The 15743-nt window shown below is 34.8% G+C and overlaps 1 protein-coding gene across 1 annotated transcript in view; it reads left to right on the top strand.

Moving 5' to 3' along the window:
• The first annotated feature begins 6665 nt into the window (after window positions 1–6665).
• Window positions 6666–15743, top strand: part of LOC149416574 (uncharacterized) — a 44929-nt gene continuing 35851 nt past the window's right edge. The window contains exons 1-3 of the mRNA XM_089640820.1: window positions 6666–6768; window positions 6853–7696; window positions 12328–12587. Coding sequence (XP_089496946.1) covers window positions 6862–7696; window positions 12328–12587 — 1095 coding nt within the window. The 5' untranslated portion in view covers window positions 6666–6768; window positions 6853–6861. The remainder of the gene's footprint in view (window positions 6769–6852; window positions 7697–12327; window positions 12588–15743) is intronic.

Genomic DNA, 15743 nt, shown 5'->3' with positions numbered 1-15743 from the left:
GGCTATGTGCCAGATTTCAGCAAATCTTTTTTTTAATCGAATCCAATTTCAGCTATGTGCATTATTTTAACCACTATCGCACAAAACTAATTCAAACATTGTTTGTTGACGCATCAACTGGGAAGTTTGTGCTTGCCCTGTAAAGTTTGGTAAAACTCATATAGCTGGACTGCGCAATGACGCAATGACGATGTATAGACCTCTAGAAACAATGCTTAGCACTGCAGTGGGAGGGCTGAATTCATGTGTCTGTCACTCCTGAACACACTAACCCCCAGATTCCAGACCCACTCCTCATACCTTTTTCCTTCTCAAAACTCTGTTTCCTTAAATACCCTACTCACAGCACCCCAAAGATGATGTGTGTGGAGCTAATAGCTAATGTTAAAAAACGAAAAAAAATTGACAACTTTGGAAATTTTGGCAAGCTTAAAATCAGACTTAAATCAATACAAAAAATTAAAAGAATTTTTTTATTTCAGTTATCATTATTTCACCGAGCTGGGTATCCTGGTATTTATATCCACGATATCAAATAATATAATATTTAACTTCTAAATATACGTCGAACAGCTAACCCATTGGCATCAAACCCTGCCGGCCCGGGGGTGTGTATCGCTTTGTCTTAAACACACTGGTCTTAAATATAGCGACTTAAAAACGAAAAGCAGACTTACAGGTGAGATCTGGGTTAAAAATTTTAATTGCCAATCGCTCTATAGATAATGAAGCATTCATTTAGTATAAAAATCCGTGGTGTATGCTTTGAAGACTCGTTCCAAATTAAATCAAATTAAAAATGATAAATGCCAATAAGATTGACCAATGTAACACTTTTTTAAACTGAAAATATATTTTTTACATAACTTGATCCAATACAGAAGTTAATTTTAAAAATATATTATGTTTAAACTTAGGGTTAAAAAGTTATATTAGATTTAGTAAATCGCTGCAGATTTAAAAATTTTGGTAAAAAATTAATTCAGATGTGAGGGGCAATTTTTTAACTCGACAATTCGGATGTCCATGGGTTAAAACAATGTGAAATATTTTTAGATTAAATAATTATTTGTTTTAACCACTCGAGCGATTTTTGGCGTATCATGACAAGTTTGCAAAAACGTTTTGAGCGATTTCTTGTCAAAATGTGCCGAATTTATTGAATGTAACAATATGGGATAAACGACAAAATCTAGGTGGATTCATTGGCTTTAAACCGCAGTAAGCAGTTTGTATGTTTCCATATTAATATTATGAGGTATGATATTAATTAAATAGTATGATAAATGTATAAATATATATACAACCAATCGCTCGAGTGGTTCTAATCGGTGACCAGGTCACTCATCAAAATTACACCTACAAAAAGTGATATAAAGGCAGGAAAAGTGATGAAATAAAAACTAGGTTAAATAGGTTACACAGGTAACTATTTAACCTAGTTTTTGTTTCATCCTTTTTAATGACTCTATATCACTTTTTAAAGGTGTGTTCAATTGACATTTTGATGAAATATCATTGAATCATTCTAATCAATTTGGTTGAGGAAAATATTGAGTCCTTTAATCAACTGGAAAGTAGTGACAAGGAAATTCGATTGGAATCATTATTGGGATCAAGATGATCGTGACTGTGGTAATAGTGAAATAGTGATTGCGATCAGTAAATGCATACATCGAAAAGTGTTAAACTGCATTCAGTGTCAGTGAAACACAACCTTTTCAAAACAATGAAGTCAGAGCTAGTTAGTGGAAAGTTGAAAGTTATTAGTAGGAATGATAACATAGCTAACAGACTCCAGTTCTCTGTGGGTGACAATGTGATTTGACCGCAAGTTTCATCTGAATTTGTTATACATAGGTATTAATAATTTAAGTTTTTTTTTTTTTTTTCATTTATTTGTTCTGTTTGGTTCACAATACAGCACAGTTCAAAAGGGAGATTATTGTAGTTTTTTTATGTTGGCTTGATAAATATAGTGGTTTTGCATTTGTGTTGTTTTAAAATTAGGCGTAATAAATTTATTTCCATTTCTCATTAGTTTGTAATATTCTTGGTATTCTTTGTTATTTTTTTCTTTGCACATTTTTATAACGGAAGCTTGCTTAACCCTTAAATGCATACTGTTGCAAAACTGCAACATACCGTTCAAACCACCTTTAACTCTTTGGTGTATACTTATTGCATGCCGTTTTAGAATTATCAAGTTCACGGTAATATATTTTATCGAGTGGCATCACCTTTTTTTTCTTTCGCGAATGTTAAATGTCACTTTTTCTTTAACAAAGTGAAGATTCTCGAAAATTGGTTGGAGGTTAGAATTACAGTTGGGTTTTGCTGTTATTATTTTGATTTTCTTAGGTAAGTAGATACAATAATACAATACTTATATGTAATAACTCGTATTTTTCCGGTACACTTATTACTTTTGAGAATTTTTTTTAGGTTGTTTATTTTTTTTTCATAGGTCAATGGTTCATATTATTTTTTATTAAATACATGGTGTTGTAAATCTGCAACAATTTTTTTTTAATCAAATATCATTAAAAAATTACAAGAAAAATAAATTCTTCATATTTCCTTGCATATGCATGTAAATATCTACAAAATATATTTTTTTCCAGAAAAATTAATAAATCATGCATTTAAGGGTTAAATATGTCACTGACATTTGGTACTGGAAACAATTTGAAAAGTGATTCTGTTGAGAATGTAGATTTTTTTTTAGTATTACATTTATGATGATTCTTTGTGAAACTTTCACAGAGTTTAGATTGTTTTTATAGGATCCTCCCCAGCCTATGATTCCGTAGATAAGCAAAGAGTGGACAAGGGCATAGTACACAATTTTTTTTGTTTTCACTTTTAAAAATATTTCTTAACCTAACAACTTATAAAAATACATTTTCTTATTCTCTTTACTAGCTCTGTAATGTGGCTGTTCCACTTCAGGTTTTGATCAATTATCACACCGAGATATTTATATATCTTATATTTATCACATTATTCGTCATGGATTATAATACCAAGTTTCTGATTAGGTATTTTCTAATGAGAATAAGACATTTGTTGTGTTTTTTGCAATTATGAGTAGGTTATTATCAAACCATGATTTTAAAGCATTAATATCTTCATTTGCAAGTTGGTTAACTGTTTCCCATGTTTGACCTTTTATTTAGTACAGTGTCATCTGCGTAAGAAATTAATTCCCCTTTAAATCCATTTAAGGGCTATGTGGTTTATGCCATTTTCTTTTAATTTTAATACAAGTCTTTCGTTGGAAATGCTGTCAAACGCTTTCTTTAGGTCAATGAAAATACCTATACATTTATATAGGTATTATTAAAATTTGATTTGGTACTCTGAATACTAGATTAGATGAGATTTTTGCAATGGCATCTTGAGTAGGTACTTTTTCCCTCTGTAAATCCAAATTGATTTTCATTTATGGTTGAGTTTTTTTTAATGAATGCATCAAGTCTTTTTCTAGCAATTTTTTCAAAGATTTTCGATATATTAGATGAGAGCATAAATAAACCACTCTCTGGATAAGAGTGAAATAGGTCTATAATTAGAAACATTCTCTGGACTATCGGATTGAAATATTGGAGTAATTATGGCTTTTTTAAACATGCTGGGGGAAATTCCTGTCTTGAAGCTGTTATTTATTATATGAGAGATTGGTGTAGAAACATAATTTTTAGTTTTTTTTCGGAAAGACCGTCGAACCCCGGGGCAGAACCACCTCTCATTTTTGATATAATTTTCTTATATATATTTCTTAATGTTTTCATAATATTGGTAGTGTTTAATACTTTTTACTGCTTATAGCTTTTTGTCAAATAATGAGACAGAAACCAATAGAAAATACCAAAACATGAAAGCCTGGCCGACTTTTTAATTGTGTTATCACTTGATAGTATTCTTTATAAACTGACACTTTGTTTTATATTACACGTTAATATTTTTAAAACGTAAAATTTTTATAAATACAAATAATGTCAGTTTCTTAATGAACATTCAATATCAATTTCCGATTGAGCACAAATTTTGTTATTAATCTATTGCCAGAAAATTTATCCTAAGTATTTATTGTTATTAAGTTTAATTTGTAGAACTCCATTTTATTTTTTTATTTTTTATATATACAATAATATTATTATTGGGTTTATAAAAACAGTTTATTTTTAAACAAGTTCTGCTGTGTAATTATTATTACGCGTGACAGCTGTTTCGCCCTCTGAAGGCATTATCAAACTGTGGGTAGCCCACTTACAGACGATACATTTATATTATTTCTAGGTAGGTATTTTAATTTCATTTACTGATTCCTTAATTGATTTCTAAGTAAAATATTAAAAATTATTAATGGTTATTACCCCAGCAAAGTTTCCCCAATTATTGTAATGTTTAAATTTGACTGAATGTCTTTATGTTAGTTATTCCCAAACGATGAATCATAGGGTTATTTTAATAGCATAATTAAGTACTTCATAATGCACTCATATTTGCATTAGGTTTGAAGATATCTAGTAGGGGTGAACGAATTATATTTGTTTGTTCATTAATTAGAATAGCTTTCGGATTATTAGAGTTTTTGTTAATTTCTAACTGCTCTAAAAGATTCAGTTTACGGCCTTTATTTTGTACGTGTAACGGAGTTGGTTTATTATTATCATTAAGTGAGTGATTTTCATCTAGGAGATGTTTGGCAAATTGAGATTGTATTTTATTATTATTTTTAAAAGATCTTATATGTTCTTTAAACCTAGTGTTAAAGGACCGGCCCGTTTGTCCAACATAAACAGCGTTGCATTCGTCACACTGGAGTTTATTTAGTTTATTTAGTAAAAAAAAAAAAAAAAAAATAGTGGCATTTATAAACTCCAGTGTGACGAATGCAACGCTGTTTATGTTGGACAAACGGGCCGGTCCTTTAACACTAGGTTTAAAGAACATATAAGATCTTTTAAAAATAATAATAAAATACAATCTCAATTTGCCAAACATCTCCTAGATGAAAATCACTCACTTAATGATAATAATAAACCAACTCCGTTACACGTACAAAATAAAGGCCGTAAACTGAATCTTTTAGAGCAGTTAGAAATTAACAAAAACTCTAATAATCCGAAAGCTATTCTAATTAATGAACAAACAAATATAATTCGTTCACCCCTACTAGATATCTTCAAACCTAATGCAAATATGAGTGCATTATGAAGTACTTAATTATGCTATTAAAATAACCCTATGATTCATCGTTTGGGAATAACTAACATAAAGACATTCAGTCAAATTTAAACATTACAATAATTGGGGAAACTTTGCTGGGGTAATAACCATTAATAATTTTTAATATTTTACTTAGAAATCAATTAAGGAATCAGTAAATGAAATTAAAATACCTACCTAGAAATAATATAAATGTATCGTCTGTAAGTGGGCTACCCACAGTTTGATAATGCCTTCAGAGGGCGAAACAGCTGTCACGCGTAATAATAATTACACAGCAGAACTTGTTTAAAAATAAACTGTTTTTATAAACCCAATTTATCCTAAGTATTCAAACTCTTTCGATATTTTACATCGTTTCAATTTTTATAATATGTAATAATATAATACGTAATAATAATATAATACAATAAATAAAATTATTGTTTCGGTTACGTACTTTTTGGCTGTTCAAAAATACCCCGTGACATTTAAATCGAAGTGGACATTTATTGTCTATGTTTTTACCGTTGATTCTTGTCCTTTATTATTTTCAAAATATTCGGATTTCGGATATCATCTGTTTATTGTCTATGAAATAACAAAAGATTTCCCGACTGCACTAGAGGTGGGTCCTATGAGTACTTTTCGTTACTGGGTACAATGAGTACAGGTACAAAAAAATACCTGGTAAAAATACCAGTGACAAAATACTCAAAAGTATTTAATACCGACCTGAGGATTGCTTCAGAATAAGTAATTTTAAGGAACTCGCATAAATTCTGCCCACATATTCCCCACAAATATTCTACGGGAGCTTGATTCCCCGTTTTATTATTCGAAATCCGCGGGGGGTGGGGGTTGTTACAGAATTTCTGATAAAAATTATTCCTTACAAAAAAAATTTCAAAGTGAATACTCCTCACGAAATATTTGAAATCCATGGGGAGGGGGGGTTGTTCCAGAACTTCGCTGAAAAAAATTCCGCACAGGCTAAATCATCAAATGTCATTCCCCACAATAATTTTTCGGAATCCATGGGAGGGGGGGGGGTAGCTACAGAAATCCGTTTCGAAAAATTCCCCATCAAATAATACCCATCAAAAATACTCATCAAAAATACCCATCGAAAATACCTATCAGAAATACCTACTAAAAATACCCATCAAAAATAAATATTAAAAATAAATATTAAAAATACTTGTCAAAAATACCCATCAAAAAGTACCTAAAAAAAATATTTAGTCCGGGTATAAAATGCTCATGAGTATTTTGGAACCAGGTATTTTAGAGATCTGTCACAAGTACAAAGTATCGCATGGAAATACCCGGTACTTTTGCTGGGTACGATAAATACGCCTCACCTCTAGTCTGCACCCGTCACAGTCTGGCCGAGACTGGTTTATTTATGGTCTGGCCGGGAGTGGTTAATTTATGGTCTGGCCGTTGTGTTTTGTTCGTAATGTCGTGCGAGGTTTCCATAATTCCTCTTAATTCAATTACAGAAGATTGACATGTACAATCGAAGAATATTCTTACATTAGTATTCCGGAGGTAACTTTAAACATTACAGAAATGTGTACAGTTGAAACCAAAGACATTTTTGAGAAGCCGAACAAATAACATAAAATTTTGCAGGTAGTAACTATGAATTCGTTTTCCGACGAAGTAAATAGCAAACATTCTAATAGTAGCATACTAGGAAAACGGAAAAAGGTTAGAGAAAAGAGAAGCCATTACTTGAAGAAGTGGCTAGAGAAAAGTACACAGCACACACTGGACGTAATTCCTGATTACGGCTTTCGAGACGTTAATCCCACCAACCAGATGAACGGAAATTGTTGGAATCCACAGTACGCCCTTTACGGACAGCGGCTTTTCAATGCTGCCTCCGATCCGAGTGTTTTTCGGTACCCTAATCCATACGGGTATCCGCCAGAACCAATATCCTTGCCGTTATACCCGCCAATACTATGTCCCCCACCATTGTCTACGCACTACCCCAACCCGCCCGCATGGGGACAACCCAGTCCGATGAGACAAACTCCTCAACGAAAAAACCGGGGATCTAATAATCCAAGGAAAATACCCGTCAATCGGAATACTTCAAATGTTGGAGTTGGTACTATTCACACCCCTAATGCAAACAAGTACGATCCTCGAAATACGTCTTCTGTGGCTGGACCAAACATAGATTTTGCTAGCTTACCACCAGTGATTGACCACATTCCGGGTCCATACGATGGTACCGGCCAAGAGGACGATACTTCTGGAAATCAAAGAAGATTTAGCGACCCGGGCATTGCGCAGAATCCATCATTCGACCAATCTCATGAAGAATCTCAATATGAAACAGATTCTGATAGTTCTGGCCCTGGAGGGAGTCAAGCTGAAAATAGACTGATTATGTGCCTTGTAGACCAAATACACAGCTTAAAAGAAACCAATGGAAAACTATATAAAGCATTACACGATACAAGAGGTTAGTATATACTTTTAAAATTACTTTGGCAAAAGATATCTGCCCTGAAACATCATATACATACATTGCTCTACGACTAAATGTACTTAGGCTGTGTGTAGTTTTTTAAGTTCGGGTATGAATTGTGCATTCAGTATTTGAAAATGGCGATGTTATTATCATCTCTGCCGATTGTTGTGGTCAACTCAATAAACGAATGCACAAGTTCCTGATCAAATTCACAGTATAAATACATTTTGGTAAGAAATTCGTCACATTTAAAATTTTCCACTTTCCACGGTTCATTTTTCTTCAGGTAGGCACAACTTTTTAGACTGCAGGCCACTTTTTAGAATTACTTGTACATTTCGGAGCGATGGTACCGCACGCCTCCCTAGACCACCATGCAGAAAATTAAAGTAACGGTCTACAGCGCTGTCCATTGTGAGACTTATTCACCAAAATAACGCTAGTTATTTTATTAAATACTGTGATGGTTTATATATTTATCACCTTTAAAAAAAACAAAATCGGAAACTAGTGCAATAACTGGTAAAACCATGTATGATCATGTGAGAAATGTGAAGATACACAAAGAGTGCAAGGCTGATGTAAGCGTAATGAGTAAGATTAAGAAAGGGACGCTCAAATGGTTTGGGTGTGTAATGAACGTGAATGAATGAAGAGAGGAGTATTGAAGAATAAATGACCCAAATGTGAATGGTGGAAGAAGTCGGGCCCAAGAAAGACATCAAGAGTCAGAAGAGTATGTATGAATGTGAATGAGGTAAGGAATGTATGCCAAGATCGAGTTGTTTGGTGGTCCGTCCTCTATGTGTCGATGGTCCGACAGGGATGGTTCATCCTACACTCTCCACCCTGAGACTCAAGGTTCCCAGAGTTAGGTCTATCACCTCCTGTCTGTTACTTGTAACAAAGGTGGGTTCCCTACCTCTATTGAGAATCTCAAGGTTCACTGTCATCAGGTATTCCAGGATGTCCTGTCCTCGATGGTTCATGTCCGTACGCCCACACACAATGTGGTGCGAGTTAGCATCAGCTCCAAGTATCAGTTCCCCACCCTTCTCCCTGCAGTCCTGGATGAGTCTCGTTATTTCCCTTGAATGTGATGGTTCCGCAGAGTTGTAGGGCATGTATGCTGATGCCACCACTACTTCTCTGCTTCTGTGATTCAGCGTGATGTGAGCAGTGTGCCAGCTATTCCTCTAATGAGGATGCAAGCCCTGGGTCTGTCTCCCGAGTCATTGTAGTAGAGTAACCATTGGTTTCACGTTTAATCCACTGACCTTCCCCCTGTAAGTCCAGGGTTCTTGGATCAGCGCGATATCCAAACTGTCCCGGGTGACTCTCCTGCTGAGCATGCACTACCTCCAGGTCGCAGCCCTGCCATTTCCGCAAGGTCGGCACAATCTCCCTCAGCCATTTCTCTGACTCCTTGTCGGAGCAGGTCATTCTCAAGACGCCCTTGTGAGTGAAGCACTCTTCGAATCTGGGTCTGAACTGTCCTTTAGGGATGTTCACATCACATGAATCACATCGCCCGCCCTCTCACTCACAAGGGCCTCCCGTTCCTTTGTGAACTCCTCCTCCCAGTTCCTATGAACGATAGCCACCATAATTTTGTTGACGGCGGCTTCCACATAGGTGGCAGGGGGGGAATTCCTCTAGGCTTTTTCCGAGCATTTCCCGGTGATAGCCCAGAGGTTTTGGCTTCCGGTGAGGTTCCTTGTCTTCCTCTCTTCCCGGGCTTCTGTTCCCCGGGCATTCCTGGTTGCTCGCGGTTACCCTGTGTGATCCCCATTTGCTTCCAGTCTGTCCCGGGTTTGATTGTCCCGGCTGGACTACACTTCGAGGTCACTGGTTGTCCCCAGCTGACTTTTGAAGTCCCTGTTGTTCCCGGTTTCCTCCAGCAGCCCTTTCCCGGTTGCCTCCAGGGGTCCCCGGTTTTACCCGTCCGGTCTCCTGTGTCCCTGGCTGAGAGCCCCGGTTGGACTCCTGCTTCTCCTTTTTCCATTTCCTCCTTGTAGCTCCACTGAGTTTCTTCCTGATACATAGTTTTTGAACGTCCTCTGACAGACAGTTCACCTTATCTCCCTCAGTGGCAGTCGCTGGAGGAATCTCCTTTACGTCCTCCCCTCTCCACCGGTTCCTCGAGGGCCTCGGTTGGAGGTCTTCCGAAATTCTCAGGTCCCTTTTTGTTTGGGTTCCTTAGAGGCCCCGCGAGGGACGAGACTACCGGGGTGAACTCATCACTCCTCTCCACTCCCTCTTGGTTCCTCGAAGGCCCCAAAGGCCCCTCATCGATGTTATTTTTTGTTTTGTTATAGTCCATATTTAGTCCCACGAGTATCTAGGGAATTAAAAGGTCCACCCCAGCAGACCCCCGAATGCTGGGGTAAGGTCTAAATACTCCGAGATGCGACCATATTTCTCGGAGGCACCATTCGTGACACTGTTCCCCATTCAGCCCTAAGCACGGTAGCTCACACCTTAGCTTGGGATAGCTATATCAGGTCGTGTTTCCACTCCCTGAGCGACGGGTTCGCCATACTCCCTATCCAAAAGTGAATGGTGGAAGAAGTCGGGGACGCCCAAGGAAGACATCAAGAGTCAGAAGAGCATGTATGAATGTGAATGAGGTAAGGAGTGTATGCCAAGATCGAGTTGTTTGGCGGTCCGTCCTCTGCCTACCCCTGCGGAGAAATGGTATGATGGTTAGTTAGTTTGTAAATGTGTTTACAACATTATGTTATGACTAATACATACGTTATTTGACAATATAAACTACCTACATAGACCTGTTTACAACATTTTGATCACAGTAATAATAATTGAAGCATTGGATGAAAAAATTATTAGCTCAAACGACAGTCTGCATTTAAATATACTAATGTCATATACTCTGTCAAGCGCAGTTTCATTTTGGTTAACCCAAACAATAATATTTCTAATATGTTCATTTTTGTAAATACATTTCTTTATTTTTCACTAGCTGTACCTCGCCACCCATTGCTAAGGATCAGTCTGTCTGTGCAGATAGAGAAACAATTACGCATTTTGCTTTTACTTCCAATAGATGGCGCTGTTTTTAAAGGATTTTTTTACCTGTCATATAATATAGGTACATAAAAACACGCGCTTATTTTATTTATTTATAGAATACATGATAATACAATAATACATTTTCTTACATGTGATACATTAAATCACCACACTAGGCGACTGCCTGTCTCGTGGCGACTAATGGTATATAGTTAGTATGTGAGGTCTAGTGTTAACATATGAATTAAATATTTATACATGTTTAAAGTATGAAAGATTATATTAGAATGAATTATAATGGAAATAGAAAATATAAAAATGTTAAAGTAGAAAGCAGAAGACAAAAAAAAGGAAAATAAAAAGAATAAAGAAAATATAAAAATATAAGAATAACAAAAAAATAAAAAATTTAGAAGTCTAAGACATGCTATTATGCAGGAAAAGATCAAATACATAACTCTCTTTTCTGGTTGTGTAAGTGTACATGCATGTATGAGCGCGTAAATACGCGTGTACACGCATACATTCACACACACACATATTCATATTTATAGATGCATACATATTCATACAAAGATATACAAATATATACAAATATATATGTATACATACATACATACACATATATATATGTATGCATACATACATAGACACATATATACATGCTTACTTGTACATAGTTGTTTATTCACTATCTGAGAATGAGAAACAAGTGATTAACACTGTCACAATCATTAATCAAAAAGTCATCAAGCGCCTTTTTGAAAGTGAGATATTTGGTTATTGACTTTATTTCAATTGATAAATTGTTAAATATTTTAGGGGCAAGAAAGTTAAACTGAAACTGTGCCATTGAAGTTTTTGTTGCCGGAATAATATAGTTGTATTGGTTCGAGTATCTTGTGTTATAATTTGAATCGGATATATATTTTTTTGTAAATTTGAATTTAAAATAAGAGGTAACATTTTTTACATATAAGGATTTTATATTAAGAACTTTAAAGTCTTTAAATAAGTCCTTCGTGGGTTGTATATAATGTGCTTTGTAGATAGTCCGTATTATCAATTTTTGGGCTTTTATTAGTGGATCTAGTACAGTTTTAGAGCATCCTTTGAATGTAACGTTGTGTTAAAATTTTAAAGCAATCGGCCAAGAAAGATCGAAGACATAAAATTTTGAACTAACGAACATTTACATTTTTATTTAAATAGATTCGAGTAAAATAATATTATTTCTAGTACTTAAAACACTTTTTTTTTACTTACAACATCAATTTGTTCGATGGGTGAAAATACTTCATAAAACGCAATAAAATTAATTTTGTGAATGTTTATGAAAGATTTTAAATTTTTTTAAATAATATATGCATTCCAAAATAGATAGTTTGCCCTTGTTTTGTAATTATTTTCAATCGTCTAACATAAAGACATAATATGCCAAAAACTTTGAATGCGATTATCTCAGAATGCAATTTTAGCAATTAGCCTTTTCACCCAATGCTTCAGTTTAAATTCTCTTTGGATTTGACTGTTCGAGAAAAACTCAAAGCGTACATCCAGTAAGTTAAATAAAATACATAAATTTGCAGGTGAACTGGACGCCTTGAAGCAGCAAAGTGCCATCTGGCGGAGTGACTCTGCGTCCAACTTGCGCTCTCCTCCCCAGCCTGGTCATCCCCTGGCCGCATCCTCTGCAGGGATGACCAACACCCCGTCCGTCTCGGCCATGTACAGCCCGGGGATGCTGGCCGACCTGGTGCGGGAGATAAGGGACGCTGCCAGGATCCGGGAGGAGGCCCTCTATGCCAAAGTTAGGCTCCTGCTCGAGGAAAGAAGTAATACTAATAAGGTAAGATTCTAAATTCATATTTTTATTGCATCGCAAATAAACCAATGAACTTCTGGAAAATACGATCCCGCTCCTAATGAAAGTTATCATTTTAATAGCTCAGCATTTTATTGGCTTCATTGTGTAATTCAATTTAAGAATTTTAAATGCCATCGAGCTTTGATGGAGAACTCATTGATTTACATTAAATGTGTTCTGATTTATTGGGGTCCTGTGATATCTTAGAAATATCTGCTTAAATTTTCAAAACATTGTTATTGCAACACGTCTTTCTTGAAAGTATCTTGAATCTCTCAAAATACAGAAGTACTTGATTTCAAATTTTCAAATAGTTCAAATCAAAGTTCTGCTTTAAAGGGTGGGAAACGGAGGTGGGGTGGTTTTACGAAATCTCATGTGGGCAGTTACCTTTCTCCTGTTTTGAAGGTCAAGTGTGAAAAATTTCATCAATTTCATAATAAAACTGTAGATTTGTATAAAAAGCCGCCGACACAAACACTCTTCTTTTTATATATGATGTAGATATTTTATCCCTACTGAGGCGATTCTTCACAATCACAATGGCGCTATATAAATCATCCAAATGTTATTAGGTACTTTCTGGTATATAGCTGACTGTAGAGTTCTTTAACACTATGATATCTTTGCAATGTGGGCTTGGTTTACGGATGTAAGGATTTGCGGCCACCATCCTTGGCTCTTCCCGCTGAGAATGCTCGCAATTACTCCTTTCAACTGGGATGTTATGCCACCACTCGCTTTTTCATACTGCTGCGCGACTATTTCGGGAACTCTGCCATGCTGGAGAGCTTATGTGTCTATTTTTGACACTATCACACACAGTTTCAGTGTAGATCTTCCTTCCTGCAATGGTTTTGGCAAAGAGGATACATCATAGACATATGAATATTAGTAGACCTGCCCTAAGTGATTAAAAGCGTATTATCCCCACTCCCCATACCGGTTCCATTGGAGCCGGCTGTGCTCGCGTATGGCCTCAAGTGAAATTTGAAAACGTGACGTCATCATTCTTGTGCGAACTATGGTCGAGGCATCATCGGTTCATTTTACGAAATAACACGGCAAAATGTTGACTTGTACTATGAAAACTTGTAAAAATATATGTGAAAAAGAGAATAAACCCAATTGTCGTATTACATTCCATAAGTAAGCATTATTTTACTTTATTTTAAGCTTATTCACACCGCATTATATGGATCAGTTTTAGAAACATATACTATCACATCACAATGTAGCGATTCTCAAGTGTGCTCATCGTTGTTTACTGGGGTAAGTAAATTATGAGACATTTGTAAAAGTGTCTTAACTAAATACTCTGAAACTAACTACGACTCTGAAAATAGAAGCTGCCTTACTTTGCCGAATTTGGACTTCGCAAATTAGTTCATAACGTGGCGAGTAATTTGCGCTCCCATGTAAAAATGTCTATTCATTCAAAAGCAGATTTTACTTTTAAGAAGTAAATGGTGATATTATAATGCGAGATGCCTATTTACTGTCAGATTGATTTATTGACGAATCACAGTCAGCTTCACCCCCTTCGTTCTTCAACAGTTGATTTTACCCCTCGCCATTATGTTCTCGTCTATTAATTCCTATGTCTGTGGGATACATAATGTATAATGTAACAAAGCTGAAGAGAATAAATTATTACCTGTATCTATATATTTGATGTCGGTGAGAATAGATACAAAACGGAAATTTTAATTCTATTTAATTTATTGTGTAACAGATTATACACCCTTTACAGTACTAGATCTCTTATTTTAACATGCTTAACATTTAGGAAGATAGATGTACAAAAAGTTTTAAGGTTATTTAAATAATAATAAAATATATCTACTGTGCTAGAACATGTGTTCTGCCATGTGATATCTTGATTATTGAAAATATTTGTCCGTCCAACCTATAACGCTGTCTGCATAACGATCATAAATAATGTGTGCAGGTATTTAAAGAATTTATGATATTATAAAATGTTGGATAACATGGAGACTTGCATGCGTAATGTAATGACTAATAATTTATTCAATATGACCATGTTGGAATATATTATTTTCTTGCAACAATAAGTTGGAATAAGTTTATCATAATGTGGTTTCGACCTCTAGGATGACATCAAAGATGAAAAAACTTAAAAGGATGTGAGGCACTTTTTGTTATAGAGAATTTTTGCGAATAAAAGTGCTTATACCTTCAGGCTAATTTGTTAGCTTTTGGGAACAACTCGTATGGTCACACTTCTTACTATTGTAAGTGTCTTCCTTACTATTGTAGTTAAGTATGATCTAAATCTAGAAGCTAACCACAGAACAATTCAAATGTGCATCTTTATGTAACCAAAGGTACCGACTGCAATTTGAAAAAAACTTACAATTAAGTGTTTCTATATATTTTTTTTCATTATCAGTAATTTTAGTTACAAAAAATGTTAAGTGAGCCATTTTAATTATTTTTTTTCATGTTTGCATTCAAAATTTTAATATTTCAAAAAGTATATGTTTATTTCTAATAATAAAATATGAGAGCGTATTTTATCACCTTTCAAAAACATTTTTTAGTTTTTGGATACCCTCAGAAATATTCCATTCATTTGGTTTTAGTTACAAAGCAGAAATACTCTGACCATCTGGCAGAATGCGCCTGAGGCCTGAAGAGTTATGACAAAATAATGTTGGAATATATTATTTTCTTGCAACAATAAGTTGGAATAAGTTTATCATAATGTGGTTGTATATCCTTATCCTGTACAAAATAATGTTGGAATATATTATTTTCTTTCAACAATAAGTTGGAATAAGTTTATCATAATGTGGTTGTATATCCTTATCCTGTACAAAATAATGTTGGCTTTGCTGTGTTTTTTCTCTCATTGATGGAATAATATAAAATTTATGCTCGTTGTGAACCGGCTTGGGATATTTTTTGCTCTCTCTGCTGCATCCTTTCTTTTTGAATTACTAAAGAAAGAATATTATTATAAATTCAAGACTCGATATTTACATCATGAAGTAGAATAATAACACATTATTTCATTTTAATAATATCAAGTTATCATTATTCATTACAGTAATTCAGTTTATACAAATGTTATCATTTTAGACTTAGTTTTGCAGTAAAGGAATTTACTCCAAA

The sequence above is a fragment of the Hesperophylax consimilis genome, chromosome 16 (assembly GCF_061612785.1).
Source record: "Hesperophylax consimilis isolate HC1 chromosome 16, BYU_Hcon_1.0, whole genome shotgun sequence".
Lineage (NCBI taxonomy): Eukaryota > Metazoa > Arthropoda > Insecta > Trichoptera > Limnephilidae > Hesperophylax > Hesperophylax consimilis.
Note: the sequence above shows the minus strand (reverse complement) of the source record. Positions and strands in the feature narration are given on the sequence as shown.